At 38.4% G+C, this 21,029-nt stretch overlaps 1 protein-coding gene across 15 annotated transcripts in view; it reads right to left on the reverse strand.

The window, feature by feature from the left end:
- Positions 1 to 1,680: 1,680 nt before the first annotated feature.
- The window catches only part of MBD5 (methyl-CpG binding domain protein 5), a 405,239-nt gene continuing 385,890 nt past the window's right edge, over positions 1,681 to 21,029 (reverse strand). For 10 of the 15 annotated variants that reach the window (XM_073807731.1, XM_073807724.1, XM_073807730.1 and 7 more), the window contains 3 exons: positions 17,867 to 17,940; positions 8,988 to 9,063; positions 1,685 to 6,018 (listed from right to left, as the gene is read on the reverse strand). In XM_073807731.1, coding sequence (XP_073663832.1) covers positions 5,947 to 6,018; positions 8,988 to 9,063; positions 17,867 to 17,940 — 222 coding nt within the window. In that variant the 3' untranslated portion in view covers positions 1,685 to 5,946. Of the gene's footprint in view, positions 6,019 to 8,987; positions 9,064 to 17,866; positions 17,941 to 21,029 lie in introns of all 15 variants that reach the window. The other 5 variants (XM_073807732.1, XM_033860207.2, XM_073807733.1 and 2 more) reach the window with 4 other exon arrangements.

The raw sequence follows: 21,029 nt of genomic DNA on the forward strand, positions 1-21,029 counted from the left end.
AAATAGATCGAGGGTTTCCCTGGTGGCGCAGTGGTTGAGAGTCCACCTGCCGATGCAGGGGACACGGGTTCGTGCCCTGGTCCAGGAAGATCCCGCATGCCGCGGAGCGGCTGGGCCTGTGAGCCATGGCCGCTGAGCCAGCACATCCGGAGCCTGTGCTCCACAACGGGAGAGGCCACGACAGTGAAAGGCCCGCGTACCAAAAAAAAAAAAAAAAAAAAAAGATCGATATATACATACATACATACACTTAGCCACATTCCTCATCTTGACTCAAGGGAGGCAGCTGCACTATCACCGGGAAGCCTTCCACCAAAGTGGCCCATCAGTCTTCTTGCAAACTCTGAACCACACTAGGTAATTCTAAGCCCTACCTGGGAGTTCTCAAAACAGGATTGTCGGGCTTCGCTAGTGGCGCAGTGGTTAAGAATCTGCCTGCCAGTGCAGGGAACACGGGTTCAAGCCCTGGTCCGGGAAGATCTCACATGCAGCAGAGCAACTAAGCCCGCGTGCCACAACTACTGAGGCTGCGCTCTAGAGCCCGCGAGCCACAACTACTGAGCTCACGTGCTACAATCACTGAAGCCCGTGTGCCTAGAGCCTGTGCTCCGCAACAAGAGAAGCCACCGCAATGAGAAGCCTGTGCACCTCAACGAAGATTAGCTCCCACTCACCGCAACTAGAGAAAGCCCGCGCGCAGCAACGAAGACCCAACGCAGCCAAAGATAAATAAATAAATAAATAAATAAATAAACAAACAAAAACAAAACAGGATTGTCCTGGGTCAATCTTATGATCAAAAGTGTCAAGTGCATTCAAAATGAAACTTAAGCTAGTATATTCACTTTCTAAAACATGGACTGAGAAGCATTCCTTTGGCATGGATTTTGTTTTGGATTTTGATCTAGGAATCAGTTTCCTGTTGATTACAGCATGCAAAACATGCCCATATTTTATACAGACGTATGTTCCAGAACTGATTCCGTTAACGCAGTGGTTTTCAAATCTCATTTTGTCTCCCACCTGTGCCCCTGACTCCCACGCCCGGAGATATTTGGCAATGTCTGGAGTCACCTCTGATTGTCGCAATTTGGAAGGGATGCTACTAGTATCTGGTGGGTAGAGGCCAGGGAGGCTGCCAAACATCCTAGAATACACAGGACAGGCCCCACAGCAAAGAATGAGCTCACCCAAAATGTCAACAGTGCTGAGGCCGAGGAGCTCTGAGTGGAGATGACACTCTGTAGATACCTTGGTGCACAGAACTAGGCCCTCTTTGTCTGTGTGGTGCTCTCCATGATGTATGAAAACAAAGCAGAAAAGAATACATTAAAAAGCAATAAGAAGGCTGTGGTTCCTCCCCTGCCTGTGATTTAGAAATTAAGATGCCCAGCCTGTCTCTAAAGTAGAATTATTCAGTTTGGGGAGGTTTCCTAGGTAGATCCCAGTCTTGAATCAATGAATCTCCTATGGAAATATCATAATGCAAGGCATTTAGTGTGGAACTGAATAGACTCTTGAGTGTGAAAAGGAGTTTTGGTGAATTCAAAACCATATTTGTTTTTCACATTGAAACCGTTCAGGTCATTTTCTTTTTCTAAGAGTATAACCATTTGGACAAAAATATCCATTTGATATGCAGGTGAAATGTAAATTGCTACTCTTCTACACAGACAATCCAGTGTATTTATACTTAATCCATAAAGGCATGATGTTACAAAACACAGTTGTATATTGTGAAGCCATCTGGCATCAAATTTTCCAATTTATAGACAACTTTGTATTTACATAACAAATTATTAAATCAACCATTTCTCCGGTTTATAAAAGGTCACTGAGGTACACACACAGTGTGTATAAAAGCAGATAAGGCTGATAACACATATTTACAGTAGATACAAATTAATCTTTCATATTTGAAGATAATGTTTTTTATATATTTTTTCTATATCAGACTGCCCACTGTTAGCAGGATTTCCCATGCTTGAGTTGTTTATTGCTTTTTGGCTCACTGATTTAATATTCACTTCTGGGTTGTTTACACATATGAATTACTAATGTTCTTATCTCTTTGGCTAATGCAAATGTGATAGAGTGAATGAAAGAAAAAGATAAACAATAATTCAGTATTACAGTTCTGGTTGGTTGATAGTATTTGTTCATAGTCCCCAAATGAGTCAAGTAATGCATAACTCATTTTATACACTACATGGAAAAGTCTTGAGTCTTGCATTACATCATTTGGGCATAAATGGGCAAAGTAAACAAGATATCAGATTTTCAGTAAGGTCTAGAATCTTGGCTTTCTTTTCAGAAAGAGCAATGTCACCAGCACCTTAAGCATCTTAGATTTTAAAATCACAATGCGAAACCACTTGTGACTTACAAGGGAACTTTGCAAACTGCATGGAAGATTACCAAAGTTAACTACAATATGTTATCATGGTCTGAAATGAAAAAAAGAATCACCTCATGGGATAAGTCAGCTGAAAACCTTCATAAAACTTACAGAAAGTAGAACAACCACCCTCCACTCCTCCCAAAATTCTGCAGTGTTAACGTTCAAAAAAGAAGCTTGTGTTTACTTAAAAAACAGACATAGCAAATAACTCAAAGTCAGGGTTCAAATAAAAGACTAAAAGTGGCCCACGATATCACAAGGGATGAATATTCTTCTCAAAGAATTTACATGCACAATAGGACTAAAAAGTACAAACCAAAAATGTTCCTTAAATAAATAAAAACCCTGATTGCTTTTAACGCTACAAACAAGACAGATTAAATAAGTGCTGCTCAGTTAGATTTCACTCATTTGAAATAATCTTAAAAAAACACTTAAAGGTATAATTTATTCTCCATGTGCTTCCTAAGACTTTTAAAGGGCACAAAATAAAATTAGGGACTATGCAGTTCTTTAAAGGAGCAAAATTTTTTCATTTTGCTTCCATTCTCAGATTTGTTGGAAAAAAAAGTTTATTTTAGGGAATAAAAAAATGTACTAATGTAGAAGGGCTAGCCTTCATTTTAAAAAAATGAATTGGCTTTAATACAAAGAGAATGAAATGGCTCTGTGGGCAAAATTCAAGTACGAATGACCAAGTTTTTAAATTGTAAAGTAGGTGCAACATTTAAAAAAATGTTACAGCACTGCAGGTAATGCTAACAATATTTACATTAACTGCTTACATGAAACCATAGAACTGTAGAAGAGAGAAAAAAAGAAAAAAACCTGGGTTTCCCTGGTGGCGCAGTGGTTGAGAGTCCGCCTGCCGATGCAGGGGACACGGGTTCGTGCCCCGGTCCGGGAAGATCCCACACGCCGCGGAGCGGCTGGGCCCGTGAGCCATGGCCGCTGAGCCTGCGCGTCCGGAGTCTGTGCTCCGCAACGGGAGAGGCCACAACAGTGAGAGGCCCGCGTACCGCAAAAAACAAAACAGAAAAAGAAAAAGAAAAAAAACCAAACCTGTGTGGACTTTAACAATACCTAGCACCCACATGAAGCCATAAGCAACCAGTGAAATCATGGGCACAAACATACTTTACATGGTCTACTGATGTAAAGTATACACGGGTCAGGGATGCAGAAATCTAATTAGTTTAAAATATCAAAAAGAAGGCTTGGCAGACATAAACTCAGTCTGAAGACAAAAAAGCAAAGGCTAAAAAAGCTTCTACATATCAACACACACAAAACCCCACATACACGCAGACACACCCAAGACGCAAACACACATATGCTGTGAATCTGTAAATAAAGACAACCGTGTAGACAACACAGTAGAAAAGCAGACTGGTACAAAAAAAAGGACAACATTAATGGTTTAAACATACCAAATACATCAACTTATAACAAAAATAGTCAACTAAAGTACACAAGGTTACTTCAGGTGACTGCAGGAAGGACCAGGCAGGCAATCCGTCCATGACAGGAAAGACAAACTCAACCTACCCCCAGAAGGAAGGGTTCCTGCCTCCAGGCCATGAAGCCCAGTGTAGCCAGTTGCACTCCATCAGGCTTGGGGGTAGGGGTGAGAGTGGGAATGGAAAGGACAGAGAGACACAGGAGACCTGGGAGAAGAACTAAGAGCTGTTGATATCAAAAGTGAGCCCAGGTGCAGTGCTCTGTGCTGTGGCCCCGAGAAACCAAACAGGGGAATGACCTTGGTCTCCTTTTTCCTGAGTGACTGGAACTCTGCTACATCATGGGACTGAGGAGCTGGAGGGGTGGATGAGAGAAGAGAAGCGACGTGGTGGGCATTTAACGGGTTCAGAGCCTGCCATTGGAGGGCCTCCCAGAAGCCGAAGCAGTAGGCTGTGGAGGGAATCCCAGGCGAGGGGAAGAGGCAGTGCTCTCCCGAGGGTTAAGGGTTTGGAGGTGGGGTTGGTGGCTCTAAGAATAAAGAGATAAGGGATCCCTTCCTTTGACAATCCATCAATTGAATCCAATCCAATCAATTTCAGGCTGAAGGCCTGAAACTTGGCTCAATTGCCTGGGAGATAGGGTTATACCACCACCACAAAAACTGTGAAAAAAAGATATTTATGTTGTGCTACATTTCTTATTAATAACCTTGTACTTTACAATGGCTCACAGTTTTAGGTTTGTATACTTGCAATGTAGTATTTTCTCTCTACATTTGTTTCACATTTTTTTACTTAATATAATATAAATAATTTGGTTAATAGATTCAACCTGCACATTTCAGCCACATTAATATATATAAGAATCTATTAATGGTATAAATAATTCTTTAAATAAAATAAATCTGATATGTTACATAATACTGATAAAAAATTACCATTGCTAATAATTTCATAAGCCACCTTAACTTCTGGTGTAAGTAATACTGATGAATGGATGTGAAACTTGCTTTGATGATTTGTACTTATTTTTGCTGCTACAGAAAAACTGAATTATAATCAACCTTACCTCTGATAATGGTTTCAAAGTGGGGCTTTGCCTCCATGTACGGAAACAGAAAGTTTTATCTTGTCAGGTATTGTTTGCAAAAAAACCTCAACTCTGAGCGTCAGTGGTGGTGCAGCATAAGCTGTCTAGTTCAAGAGGTGGCTATCAAATGTTAACTACAGAAATGATTGAGTAAAATATCCCATCTAAGATTTTTTTTTTATAAAACCTATTCTACTTTAAAACTTAGGTAAAAAAAATATGCAACAAATGGTTGCAGTTTCTGAATTCTTAATTTAGACCTGTGAGCCCTTGTCCCTTTAGAAATCTGCAAGGTTTCGATTTCCTAGACACCCGAAATCAAGTCCAGTGCTTCCAGGCAAGGTTCATTCCAAACAGACAATATAAATGGACACTCAGTGGTGTGCAGTGTATGTCATAATTCAGTTAATACATTATCATGCCTTTTCTCTGCTGTTAAATACAAAAACAGCATTTTTACATTATCATAGAAAAGCATTTAGGTTGTATTTTTATTTATCACTTTACACTTGTAGTCTCTGGTAGGTGTACTCCATAGAAACCAAAGAATTTTGTACACTATTTCTTTGTACAATAAAAGATAAAGTGTGCATTAGGTATGCTTGTACATGACAATATTGTACAATATTTACATTTTTGATATCACCATGAAATTCTGCATTTTCTATATACAACATGGAAAATTCTTCAGAAACATTTGGACTATTTCTTATAATCACAATTTTAGTATTATAGAAAAAGAGTTTCTCAGTAATCTCTTGACTATCACTCTCATCATTCAGGGATTCTGATTGGTTTTCCAGCATTCATTATCCTTCCTGATCAAAAAAAAAAAAAAAATATTGTATCACTGTTTCTTTTAGCACCCTGTGGCGGTGTTAACTATCTGCCGTAGTATAAATATTGATATAACAGCGGCTATATCAATACTTATATACAGCTATATCTGTGCACATTCCTTTAATAAACACTGCGCATTGGTGGAGTAGTCCCTGTTATCTGGAGATCTTCCTCCTCTTGGGTTTGGGGGGTCTCATTTGTCTGTCTCCCTGTGGGATTTGGTGAACCTGGAAATAAAAGAGATGGGGAAAAAAACAACAACAACAGAGATTGAAATCACAAACACCATACGATTTCTGACAAAGAAACAGGGTAGGGAACAGACTCTGGCCCTCATTTTCTATCATTGCTATCCTGAGGCATTTAAAGTTTTTACCAAGGCCCAGATCACAGCGTGCCCACAGTCACTACAGAGGATGAGAAATCTTGGAAACTAACAAGCAGAGCAACACTCTGTGGACCCCCCCAACTAGTGGAATACAGAGGAGGAACTGGAAAAAAAAAATCAATGTGGGAAATGGGACTTGCAGTTGCTACCCCCGTTGTCCATTTAAGACAAAAATAAGACGTTTCCCATCAGAGATTCCCTGAATTCCCTAATTTCACTGAAGTCTGGAAAAGTGGATAAATATATACTAAATATATTTTCTTCTTTATTTCATCACTGTACTTATTTTATAACTGCTAAGAAGGGTCAAAGATAATACAAACATACAACTCAGCCCAAGGAGGTTTACTTAGGAGAAGAAGCGGATGGAAAACAGAATACCACTACCATCTGTTGGCAAATCTAAGCTTGTGTAGCCCGGGAAGAGCAATTCATACAACTCATCTTTATATACAAATGCGGAAACTAGCTGCATTTAGGGCTGTGTATCAGATCGAATGTGGTAGAGCAGCAGCAGCACTTGGTTCCCAGGTATCAGACAGCACGTATGGTTTTGAGGGGCAGAGGACAAGAGCAAGGGAGGTGATCAGGTGCCCCACGTTGTATTGTGGCTGTTGTGATACAGATAGGAGGAGGCAAGGTCAGGACCCAGGAAAGGCAGGATGCGCCCAAGGCAATGGTGTAGTAAATGCTTAACAATCAGCTCCCTGTGGAGGGACACAAGCCCACTGTAGCCTATGCCACTCTGTGGTATAATACATGTTTTCACCACAGCCAATTTCAGGCTACCAATGGGATGCCACAGAACTCAGACTTAGGAAGGGATGTGCAGAATCAGCTCTCAAGATCCACTACAAGTTGGCTCAAATGCATGTTTTAAAGGTAATGTTTAGATAAAAGCAAAGGCCAATGTTATTCAGAGTCAAATACAGAAAACTTTAAAAAATATTATATTTCAATAATAACACCTATGAGTTTCTCACACTGCTTCATCCTCCTAACCCCTCCACATACATTCTTTAAAACCACTAGTCTCTGATAAAGAGCCAACTGAAACCTTTTTAAAATTGAGGAAAGAAGGCTTTATTCAAGACTGCGAACTAGTAACCTGTGGATCAAATGTGGCCTGGAAAGGGATTTTATTTAGCTATATGGTGTTTTAATATTTCAAAAATAGTTGGCAACACTAAAAAATGAGAAATTTTACTTCTAGACTTGTAGCATCTCATGAAAATGGGAAGATCTTGCAACACTGACACAATTCCTCACATGGCTCAGATGTGCTGCAGCATGGAAGCAGGAGCTCCTTCTGGACAGAGCACAGCCCCCAAGTTGCCAGGGTCCCCAGCACTGCTGACTGCCTGCTGGCCACAAAGGCCAAACGTCCTGAGACAGAGACTAGCGAGATATTGCCAAACCCATTTCTCTTCTTCCTGAGCAGGCACGGTGTATAGTACATTTAGTAGTCCCCTTGAATTAAAAAGGCCACATGATGGCCTTTGGGTCAGGCCAGTGGAAAGTTAGCACAAGTGATGAGCTTTCAGGTCTGGCCCATAAAACCTATCCTGGTGTCCTCTGTGTACACAGTCTTCTCCCCCCTGCTGGGCTGGATGCAAAGGATGTAATGGAGCACTCTGAGGCCCTAGGGAAGGGTGGACACTAGAAATAGAAATAATCTGAGCCCCTGAATGACGGTGTGGAGCAAGCCCTTCCTCAACCAAGAGACCCAAGTGAGGAACCATCTTTATGGCGCTGAGCCTCTAAGACTGAGAGTTGGTACACAGCCTACCTTGACCAGTGCATCTTGGTTGGCATTTCTTAATCCACTGAAATTGCTCTTTTACTCATACTTGACCCCTTTTACTTAATTATATTATTTGCCTGGCCCTAGAAGGCGTTTGAGTTTATAATCTCCGCTCCAGAATTTTCCTATAATTCTACCAGGAAAGTTAACATCTCAGGGCCTCAGTTTACCCACTTTTGAAATGTGTCGGATCACAAAATCTCTAAAGTCCATACCAATCCCAACACTCTATGAACGTATAACTTATCTCTGTCATTCAATAGCCACTAGGCGACTTGTTAGGATTCAGATAACCTTCTTAATACAGTGTCAAGTAAAAGTAAATTACCTTTCATTGCTGAGTAGCTTTTGATAATTCATATTTATTAGAGATTATCAAAATTATATTTTGAGCATTTACATTAGTCAATATATAAATTAGAGAATGATGAGTAAACCTCTCTCATTCAACACTATTATATGCACCATTCAAAAAAAATGTAAATAAAAAGTTGACTCTATTTCTTTAAAACCAGTGGTTATAGTGTTAAATAATTTAACAACAGAATGTTGGGCCAAATATTTTATGTTTTTACATAATAGTAGAAAGGAAATGAGAGGTCTATATACTCTTGATCTTGACCCTATGTTCAATTTCCCTTATTGTTTTATGGGCAGAGTGAAATTTATATTACTGAATACTTAGGCAACACTAATGATCACTGCTATTCTGACAGTCAAATGTAAAAGCCGTGATTTGAACTTCAATATTTTGCTGCTCACATTTTAAAAGAATGTTATGTGGGGAAAAAAGGTACTTATCTCAGGAAAAATCATAGTTAATACCACTAGGTTATTTTTTCTTAAGTGATTTTTAATCTTTTCTGATATTAGTCTTTTTCTGAGCCTAGTAATTTAGTATTGCTATGTGAATTGCTTGACAGTACTTAAGGGACTTTACCAAAAAGTATAATACAATTTATTTCCAAAGAAACACAATATAATGGAAAAATAAATTAACTTACAGTCCCAGACATTTTGTCCAGTTCACTCATGGCCTCATGAATAGCAGCTTCTAAATGGTTATTTAGCTTTCCACTTCTGGAATTAATGAAAACAACACACCAGATTAATAAATTAAAGAAACAAAATCTCAATGTAATTCCCTAGTCAGAGAACGGAAGTACCCATTCCACAAGAGAAAGTCAATTTATATTTACATTTGACAATTCAGATGACAAAACACTCTGGGATTCTCACAACTGAATACTAATGATAGAGTCACATAACTACAGAAAAAAAATTGAACACATGATTGGGGGAAATGGATTCTTTCCCCTTCCACATGTTTCTCCCATAGTCTGATGATTTTGCAAGAAAGCTGGGCCACAGGTCTCTTTTCCCACAGATGTAGCTTGTCCTCTTAGAGTCCAGCCTGCTTTGCATTGCCTTTTGTTCTGGCTTGTCTCTTTTGCAGGCGATCCGGCTGTGTGGCCAGAGGAAGGGCTCTGAACTTCAGGCTCTGGCCACTAGGGAGCTCCCTCTACCCTCTCTGGAGCTCCTGGCTTCGGGAGTTGAACAAGTGAAGGCTGAAATTCTGGTACACATTTGTTCTAGGTGGGAAACAGTTCAACTCGCTACACCTGAGGCTCTGCCACATTTTTTTCCCCCCCGCAAACCAAAATGACATAACTATCTGAACAAATAAAAAATGATGGGCTCAGAGTGTCTATCACTCGTCTGACCTTTTCTCTGCACTCAGCATACCATCACATGTACTATAACACATGGAACATCTGCCATGATTGAAAGTTTTATCTAGGAAGCTGTTGAACTAATTACTAAAATCAGGCAAATCTACACTATCCATGTCTATAGTTAGGTACACTCTAATTTTTCCTTCTTGATGCATATAAAGAATTACCCAATTGTTCTGAGTACTAAGGTGATTCATTTCACTTATCTTGTCACGACAATTACCAGAAAAGCTGCAGAGGTAAACCTTTTCAAAATAGGCTGCTAGCCTGGCTTTCCAAGAATTAAGTCCTATCCCAGCATCTACATGGAGACTGGAAATTTGTTGTTGTAGAAGACTTTAGCTCACAGACCTATTTGGTTTGGCTCACATCATGTTTAGAAACATATTTGAGCTTTAGTGGAATGCTTTTATTAATTTAAAATATTTATTTATGTTTTTATAACTTTATTTATTTTACTTATTTATTTTTGGCTGTGTTGGGTCTTCATTGCTGCACGCAGGCTTTCTCTAGTTGCGGTTAGCCCTTTGTTGCAGTGCGCGGGCTTCTCATTGTGGTGGCTTCTCTTGCTGTGGAGTACAGGCTCTAGGCGCGCGGGCTTCAGCAGTTGTGGTGCATGGGCTTAGTTGCTCCGTGGCATGTGGGATCTTCCCAGACCAGGGCTTGAACCCGTGTCCCCTGCATTGGCAGGTGGATTCTCGACCACTGCGCCACCAGAGAAGCCCTAGTGGAATGCTTTCAGATGAGGCCTTTTGGTTTACCACAGCCCTCACCAAGTTTTACCCTCACACACCAGAACTGAAAAATTCATACATTTAGTTTCTGTATATAATCCTGAGTAGTATACTGCTAGGTACCTTGTGGATGCTCCATGTACTTACTAAATAAAAATATTTGTCTAAAGCTGAAACAACGGCTCCATATTTGGGGAAATATATATGCACTTAAGTCAGTTTAACTGAAAGGAAAGATTAATGTAGTGGTTGTAACTAAATTATAAGGGCAATGCAGCACCAACCTCTTCCCCCACCTTTTATTGGCCTGTAAGCTAGCCTCTAGCTTTTATATTCTTCCCATTTACTTTTAGAAATGTAAACAATGCAGAAAAGTGCATAGAATAAATTAGCAATCCCTATCAAATCCATTTCCAAAAATAAACTGGTAATAAATTACATATTTCCTTTCATTCTTTTTTATAAAAAAATTAAGCTGAAGTTCCCATTTGTTATCAATTCCTAGTCCCATACTCTCCCACCCTCCTCCCCAAAGGCAACTAGCTGTGTTGTGTATTCTTACAGTGTGTTTTAATATTTTATATATCCATGAACAGTACCTAGTATTGTCTTTTACGTGTTTTATATATATATATATATATATATATATATATATATATCATACAAATGGTGTCCTGATATACCTACCATTCTGCAACTTTTCTTTCCCTTTTATTGCTATTTTTGAGTACTGTCCAAGTTGATATAATCTATTCACATACTGTCTTTTATTTACCTACCTTTTCCAGTTTTAAGGGGCCCTGGGCATCTTGTAGAGTCAGTCTGAGTTGTTTTTCCCAATGAGGAGTTTGCTAAGCATGATTCTGGGTGACTGGATAGGAATCCAATCCCAGGACTCTGTAGGGCAATTTAAGCTGAGCTGGGGTTGGGCTAGGGCCCCTTTTGTGGACTGTTTAGCAAACGTCTTGACAGTATCACAAACTGCCCAGTTGCCTGACAATATTACACCTTGTGTAATGTGTTAAATAGCTTTATCCTTACTATTTCTTTTGTATAAAAGTATGAACATAAGTTTAAAAGATATTTGTTATGCATTTTTATTTACTATCTTATGGGTTTAAAATTGACTATGTAAAAGTTCTAAATATCTAAAAAGAGGTAAAATGTTTCAGTGAAAAACCATCAGAGAATCTTGGTTCTCTCACCTTTAATAACAAAAATAGCTAGTATTTATTGAAAAGTTTTTATGTGCCAAGAATTGTATTAAATCTTTATATACATTATTTCATTTAATCCTTATAACAATCTGATGAAGTAGGTATTATGACAACAGTTTGTACACAATACTTCATGACTTTTTAGGGAAAATTGGTGAAACCAACTGCAATTTTATAGCGAAGAAGATGGATATTTAACTACAAATAGTTTTCAAAAGTAATAGAGTCATAAAAATGTTTTCCTTAACTATGAAAAATTACAGTGACATCACCATTAAAGAATAAAAATAATTCAACATTATTTGTTGAATAAATAGACAAAACTTTAGGAGTTTGTGATTTCATTCTTCAACAAGATATTTAAAATGTTTATAAACACCTTGTATCAATTTAAGGTAATTAGTATGTTTTCCCTTTAACAAACTTAAGTAGTTATTAGAGGGTGAAATGACTACTTTTGGAAGAGAGAATAAATATGGAGATGTGGCGCAGGAAATTACATGAATACATCTTTGGAATCAAGAGGTAAAGAGAGTTTCCCAGATGTCAAATCTGCATACTAATTTTTACACTAGCTGGTCAAGTCAGGAAAAAATGAGCTTAAAAGAGGAAGAGAAAGCTCCATGAGTCCATGAAATGAAAAATTAGTCAAAATTCAGTCTTCTAGTCCAGAGGGCCTCCTTATGGAGTCTCTTCTACGATTTTCTCTTCCCCACTGACATTTAATAATAAACATTTTTACTGATGGACACTCTAAAAGCTACTTGATTAAGCAATAGATGTTCATATAATCACATTTCTAGTTATTAATGGAGATAATTGCCACTTACCTTCACTGCCTACATTGTCACACATTACCCTTATCCTCATTAGTTAAAAAAAAAAGCCAGGTTCACATCTGTGAATGGTATGAGAAATAAGAGGGAAATGAGAAGTGCACGTTGCTCTGGACTATCAGTTCAGAATTTAAGCAACTCACTTCATGTAGAACAGAACAAACTTGGATAAGACATAAATGTCAAGAAACTTCGATTCTAAAACCTAATCCATAGGGAAAGTATGCAGATTTAAGAAAATTCAACACATGAGAGATCAAGGTGGTGGAGTGCGAGGATACTGAACCTACCTGCACACCCCACCCCCTGCCCCAATGAATATATCAAAAATACAACTATTTGTTGAGCAACTCTCGCTGAAAACGACCTGGAGACTAGCAATAATGACTCCTCTACAACAAAGACTGTAGAGAAAGGTCCACATGGAGTCTGGTAGGAAGGGAGGAGAAGATATCTGGTCGGGAGTCGCACACAGAAGAGGAGGGGGTATCACCAGCTTGGAGATCCTCCCTGGGGAGCATGGGGTTCAAGCCACATTCAGGCACCCCAGCCCTGGGGTCCAACACTGGGAAGATGAGCCCCTGAGCTGGTTTGAAAACAAGTGGGGCTTACTGGAGGGCTGTAAGAAACCAAGACTCCGCTCTTGAAGAGTGCATGCACAGACTTGCTTACCCCCCTGCCACACACACACACACACACACACACACACACACACAGCAGAGAGACAGCATATTGGAAACAGCCTGGTGCTTTGGCTGGCTTGTCAGCACACTCCCTAGCCTTCACTGGGTTCCTGCTCCAGCCCCTCTCGCTCAGGCACTGCTCTCCACTAGAGCAGGGGCTGCCATTGCCAGTGAGAGTGCACACATTTAGAGGGAATGGAGCCCGCACAGACCCTGTCACCAGGGCAGAGGCAGCCATTGCCAGAGCACGTATCCCTGACCACATCTGGAGGGAGGAGAACTAGCTCGATATATCAAGTGAAGACACTACTTTAGAAAGATACATGTACCCTAATGTTCATAGCAGGATTATTTACAATAGCCAAGATATGGAAGCAACCTAAGTGTGTCCATCAACAGATGAATGGATAAAGAAGTAGTATATATATACAATGAGAATACTACTCAGCCATAAAAAAGAATGAAATTTTGCCATTTTTAGCAACATGGATGGACCTGGAAGGTATTATGCTTAGTGAAATAAGTCAGAGAAATACAAATACTGTATGTTTTCACTTACATGTGGAATCTAAAAAAAAAAAAAAAAAAAAAATGAATGTAACAAAACAGAAACAGACTCACAGATACATAGAACAAACTAGTGGTTACCAGTAGGGAGGGGGTGGGGTGAAGGGCAAGATAGGGGAAGGGGATTAAGATGTATAAGCTACCAGGTATAAAATAAGATACAAGGATATAACATACAGCACAGGGAATATAGCCAGTATTTTATAATAACTTTAAACAGAGTTTAATCTATAAAAATATTGCATCACTAAGTTGTATACCTGAAAGTAATACTGTAAACCAGCTATATTTCAATTTTAAAAGATAAAGAAAATTTAATACAATAAGTATCATTTCTTGGTTTTAAAGTAAAAGTATGATTTATGTTATTACTTTATCACTTTCCAGATTCATAAAAATAAGGTTACTGAACAAATATATATGTACATATAGGCAGAAGATTTGATCCTTACTTAAAATCATATCTAAAAGCTATGTAATCTTTTTCTTTAATGAAGCTATTTCCTCTTTTAAGTAGAAAATGACCCTGAGTGATTCTTCAATAAATACATTAATATTTCTTTCGTGATTAGGCTGTAATAAGCACATCACTTTAAAGATATGTATTTATTGTACAGTTTGATTTGATTATAGGATATTGAGAATTAAAATGACTACATAATGCTCTAAACGTCTAATATGGTGATAGAATGTTTCAACTGGCAAAAATACGTGATGATTTTGTTTGTTTCAACTGTATCTTTACAATAAAAATAACTGTTTACTAAAATAACTGTTTACAATAAAAATAACTGTTTACTAAATACCATGTTAAGGTTCTCTTTATAACAATTCTAAGAGGTTGGAATTAATATCCTCATTTTAGAAATGAAGAATTTAGGCTCAGAGAGGTTAAATAACGTACCCAAGGGTACACATAGCTATGTAGTGATGGAAACAGGATTTCAACTCAGGTCAAAAACCAACTCCCCTACCCCCTGGTTCTCCTCCTCCTTTCTGATCACTATTCCCATCTCCTTCATTATCTCTAGTAAATGTTCAAGTGCCCCAGCGTTCAATCCTTAGCCCACCATTCAAATTGGTAATATGTGACTGCAGTCAGTTTTACATAATCAAATACCACTTCTTCCCAGTTTCAGACTTGTACCTGTGGGATCACAGGTACCTCACACTGCACTCAACAGTTTTCTCCTGTGTTCCCCACTTCAGTTTACACTACCCATGAAGTCACCCAAGCTAAAACCCTGAGAGTTGTCCTTGATTGCTCGCTCTCCTTCACATTCCAACCAAATCACCATGATGTTCTGTCAGTTTTACCTCCTAAATATATCTTGATCATATTCCTTCTCCTCCATTCTCATGGCTCCCCTCCTGGTCTGAGTCCTCATCCTCCCCTGTCCTCTGACAAGGCCTCCTAAGTGGATGCCCTTGTCTCCAATACTGTTCTCCTAAAATTTATCCTCCATATAGCTATATCTAAAGTGAAAATCCAACCACCTGTCCCCTTCAGGCACTTCCAATAACATAAAGACCCACGAGGCCTTACTAGGCCCTTTATGGTCTGGCTCCTGATTATATCTTTGGCTTCATCTTTTACAGTTTCCTGTCCCCTAAATCCAACTGCTGATCTTATCTAAATGCTATCTCCCACCCCCACCGCATCATCCTCGTTTCTGTGTCTGGCTAATACCTATGCAGTGTGTAAGGTTTGGCTCAGCTATTACCTCCTCTAGGACGTCTTCCATTACCTGAGTTTAATGCCACTTCTCTGTGATCCCAAAATATACTATACATATTCCTGTCATTGCAACTTTAGCATCTTAATTATTTGTTTCTACATCTGCCTCCTTCACTAAACAGTGATGTCCAGGGACTATAGCACTGTGCCTGGTTGGCACAGATTTTTTGCTAAATTAATCTCCTTAAATTGGAGAATAAATAAATGATTAAATAAATAAATAAGTGATTGGGTTCAACTATCATTTATCATTATGTAACCTTCAACTAATTATTTAAGCTATTTCGGTCTGAGTGTCCTCATCTATAAATGGGTTCAGTAATTCTGGCCCATCTTCTGATTGGGAGAATAGAAAAATGGATTTTAAGTCATATATGCAAAATGTAGAGTATTCTACTAGGCATTTATAAGGCAAGTCAGTTTACTTAGACAACAGTCTGATAAATAAAACTGTTTTGCTTCATATTTTTGTCTTTTACCTCTCCAATCCATACTCTTAAGTTTATGGTTTCATGAGACTTCCTTTAGATAATGCCACTTAGGACTCGTATAAATTCACCAGAAATAGTAAACTGGCTTTGAGGAAAAATGCTTAAACTGCTGTTTGTTACTCATTACCTTTCAGAAATTGCTTAATAGCAAATTTATGGGGAAAATACAGTTCATTTCAAGGCAGTATATCTAAATATTTGGAGGAGTTATTTTATTTCTGTGTTATCAACAGTTTTGGATATATTGCACATAATCCAGCTAACTGGCATACCTCACCAAAGAAAAGATTTCAGGGATATTTTACATCAATAAACAAGTACTATCGGGCTTCCTTGGTGGTGCAGTGGTTAAGAATCTGCCTGCCAATGCAAGGGACACGGGTTTGAGCCCTAGCCCGGGAAGATCCCACATGCTGCAGAACAACTAAGCCCGTGTGCCATAACTACTGAGCCTGAGCTCTAGAGCCCGCAAGCCACAACTACTGAAGCCTGCGCGACTAGAGCCTGTGTTCTGCAACAAGAGAAGTCATGACAATGAGAAGCCTACCCCCGCTCACCGCAACTAGAGAAAGCCCGCGCACAGCAACGAAGACCCAACACAGCCAAAAATAAATAAATAAATAAATAAATTTATAAAAAATAAAAAACAAGTACTATTGAATATTCTAAAGCAAACGGCCCACTGAAAATTTGTGACTTAGGTAGTTTGCAATTTCCCTCCTTTCATCCAGACCTTGTATGAATTTTATAGGCTTTATTCTACTGCGAAGCTCTGCATTGTGTCACTGCAGTCAGAATAGAGGGGAGGGGACTTGCCTCACTGTGTGCCTTATCTATAGTGAATCTGGCAATTCACTTGGGCCTCACCACAACCAGTGCCAACTTGCTACCTTCCAGAGGAGTCCCGAACATAGGAGCACAGGAGTTTACTCCTTGCAGCTGGCATCTTTTTGAGACATTCTAGTGAGGTGAAGAGAGTCTCCCCAAGATTTGTTGAGTTCTAAAATTTTAGCTCTGGCAAGAATTACTGAAGACACCACTAAAAGAATGAGTGCCCTTTAATAGATATTATTATCATTATATAAGTCTTTTATACAAGATACACTACTAATCATTATGTTTTCATACTTCTTAGATGTTGGGTAATATGAAAATTATAGTAACTGAACAGGTGTATTGATTATATACATATTTAAAATAACTTTCCATGTACATATACAGAAGCACATTTATAGTTCTCTACCTTAAAATGAAATAATAGTTATGATATATAAAACTACATTGCATTACAGTCAAATCGTGTTGCAAACATTATCTACTTGTCCATACTACATTTACTCAGACTATAAAGATCTAGAAAAAATTGAATAATAATAATGTCCCAAAGTTCAACTTGTTATTATAATTCCAAAGAAAGCCTATTGCCCCTGCCCCAAGAAAAAGTAATGATTTATCATCACTCTGACTAACAGTTAATCTGCCAAAGTTATTCACATGTGTACAACTAGGGGTGAGGGGGTATTCCCCCTCCCAAAGTATTTGAATTACAAGGGGATATTCTTTTGCTACACTTTCAGAGACTAATTGCTACATGTTGAGAATATTAATCATATTTTCTTTCCCATTAAATGGGAGGGATGGAGACGGAAGGAGTAAGGAAAGAGCTGATGAAGTGGGAAACCCCACACACAGTATAAATTGTTAAGAAAATATTTTCTGTGTAGCTAATTTATCTATAATGGTCCTCTTGGATGATAACTATTAAGCAGTACTTAGGCAAGAACCAAGATGGACAAAATCAGTGAGATTTCATTGTCCCTTTGAAGGAAAACCAGTAAATTATATCCTTGAAAAACAAAACAGAAAAAAAATAGTGCTTACTTTCTGTTCCTTTTCCGGGCTCGGCTGTAAGCTTCTAAACCTTCTGTTAGTGTCTTCAACTTCTCGGGCTCCACCTGAGTGAAGGCATGAAGACCAAACCACATTACCCAGACCTGCAATTGTTAACAGTGTGTTTATTTTCCTGCTGTACAAGCAGGTGCTGCACTGGGGGAAGGGAGGCTTAACCCTCATTGCCCTGTCAAATGCTCTGTCCTCACTCCAGCAGAGGTTGATTCTGCGGCTCCCAGGCTGCAACATCAGGGGAAATGAAAGACTGGCTTTCAAAAGTGTCAACATTTTCAAAATAATGTTTTAAGAACAAAACTTGGAATTTAAATAACCTTCATTTCACAAAATCATATAAGCAGGAGATCCTGGTTTGCTTTCTGCACTGCCTGATGCTCAGCAATTGCAAAGCTGTATTTCATTACGGATGAACAAAAGCGGTGGTTAGTGAAGGGGGTGGACTTTGGAGCCAGCAGATGGAAGTCTGAATCCCACCTCCTCACTTTCTAGCACGAATAAAACACTTAAATTTCCTGAGCCTCAGTTTCCTCCTCTTTAAAATGAGGACAATAATACCTACCTTCCTGCTAGCATCGCCATGAGAATTAAAATGCAACAAGTCACGCTGAACACTTAGCTAAGCAGAGAGCAGCTAGTGTTACTCAGTATGCGTTAGGCTCTGCAGAGGCCAGAGAACGAGTGGGGCACTAAGCTGCACGTCCTCCTTAATGATGTGGGAAGAGGGTGTTGCTACACCTGATGGGCGTGTCCTCTCCCCTGTCCTGCTTCCCCCCCCCCCCCCCCCCCCCCCCGCCAGCCTAGGTTATGTGACATCTGCTATCTCATCGCAGTGTGTCACTAAATGGTGGCTGGGGGATTAGTGGGGAAGGGGAGGTGCAGCCTTTGCCACCTGCCCCTTATAAACTCTATCATGGTTCTTGAAGCCACTTCTCCTAAGAAAAGCAATTAATAAATAGGAAATGTTGTATGTGAATAAAAACACATTTAGAAAAACACTGCTACTTTTATTGATCTTGAACACAATCTAAGTAGAAACAGTACTGCCTTGCTGTGTAAATATAGCTTCACAGTCAGTCCCCCACCATCCCTTAACCCAGTTTTTCCCTCACCCCTACACTACTTTTGTATAAAAATTCAGAGGTTGCCAAAACGCCTAGTGGGTAAAAAAATTTACACTAATAAGCAAGGAAATGATTAACTTTTGTCTTTAAATCTTCCTGACTCATGAACACCATTCATAAATAATTTTTCTTTGACCCCTTCAAATCCAGTACACAGTAATGATTAACAAAGGGTCTCCATTATCAAGTCTGAAAACAAGCATTTCTAATTATTCAATGAGAAAAACAGTCAAATAATGGAAACATTTTCCTTTTCATGACTTCTGTATTTTGTCCCAAAGGATCCAAATGTTTTATATACACACGTTCATTGGGGATACCTAATGTATTGTGCCAGAACAAGAGAGAACTTTGTTCCAGTAACAGTTCTACAGGAGTGATGAAGTGTCTTATTGGGATGACTGGAAAAGCTTAAGTAAGATGAATATATCCATGTGTTGTTTTCTAAAAAAAGGTGCCTGGATACCTTTTCACATTTCACATTAGAAATGAGGTTCTATCGTGCATTCACTCACACAAAGAAAGTATGAAAGATATTTCACACCTTACATTTATGTAATTTATAGCTAATTCTGCTTATATTTAAATTATTTTCTTGGCAGCCAGGAGAAAGCTCTCCTGTAACATAAACTTCTATTAGACACAAACTGGTGCAGTGAGAGATCTCAGTAGGGATTGACGCAGGCAACAGAAAGCAGATTCACAGTGAAACAAAGCAACACATCACAATGAAAACTTACCCAATTGGTCTTAATTTTAAAAACTAAGTTAGGTTGAACTACTTTTAAAAAATCATCTATTTTTGTTTTTAATTAAGAAATAAGGGGCAGTAAAAGCATTTCTTGTGCAGTTATTATGTAGAAGGTACTCTTTTATTATTTAATGTGGTAATACTGCACACTAGTATTGTTTTGTCACTTTACAGATGGGACTAAGTGAGTTTAAGCAACATGGCCAGCACTGAAACTCAGACCTGACTCCAAAGCAGCCTCTCTCCACCACACCAACTCTAATATACATTGAAATATACATAATATATATAGGTATATATATAAATATATACACACACATATATACACATGTAGGTATATATGTATATACACAATACTCAAAAAATTAGGTCAAATTATTTTAAATCCAATTATAGTTTTATAGATATTTAGATGATACTTGCTCAAACTTATCTTCAAAAATTTTTTTATGCTTGGATAATTTTCTGGTGATTTTTTTGAACTAATTCTCTACCATGATTTCTTCATTTAAATATGCCTCTAAGGTTCTATGGTATCTCATAATAAATTACATTATTTATAAAGGATTCAATGACCTTGAAAGAGAAAGCAATGACGGTGCTTTCTGAAACTAAATATAAGTAAGACACACATCACTCTGTATTTCTGAGATGACAAGATCATACATATCCACAAGTAAATGTTTAGTTTATTTGGTTTCACAAGTTTAGTACTCTTCTGTATTATGAAATATAATACATGAAGTGGGTGTGTTTGTTCTGGGGAAATATTCATCTACTTCCACAATATTCAAGAAAGTCTTTAAAGATACCCACCCCCTCCCCCACCAAAGGTATCAGGGAACAACAAAATAAATTCCATCTCTAGTCAAATAGAAATCATATTTAATGATTTAATGAATACTCCCTCATAAATTACTTAGCTAACTGGTAAATGAAGAAAGTACTGGGAATCAAATACATAAATATAACATTAAAAAGATTAAACACATACATATTTTAAAATAAAACTTACACTGAAGGAGCAAGTAATTTAAGACACTATTTTAATCTGTAATTTCATAATCTTATATTCCTGTATATCCAAAAGGCAGAAGCTCCATAAGCTGATTCCTATCTTGGTGAGAAATTGGGGGAGAACTTTATAATGTATCTTTACCAATAATCTGCCAACATATTCTCATTCTAACAGTGATGATGCTAACAGTAATGGCTATCATGGTATAACTCTGCACATATGTCATTCTAGAATTAGAAAAAGATA

Source organism: Tursiops truncatus, chromosome 7 (genome assembly GCF_011762595.2).
Source record: "Tursiops truncatus isolate mTurTru1 chromosome 7, mTurTru1.mat.Y, whole genome shotgun sequence".
Classification (NCBI taxonomy): domain Eukaryota; kingdom Metazoa; phylum Chordata; class Mammalia; order Artiodactyla; family Delphinidae; genus Tursiops; species Tursiops truncatus.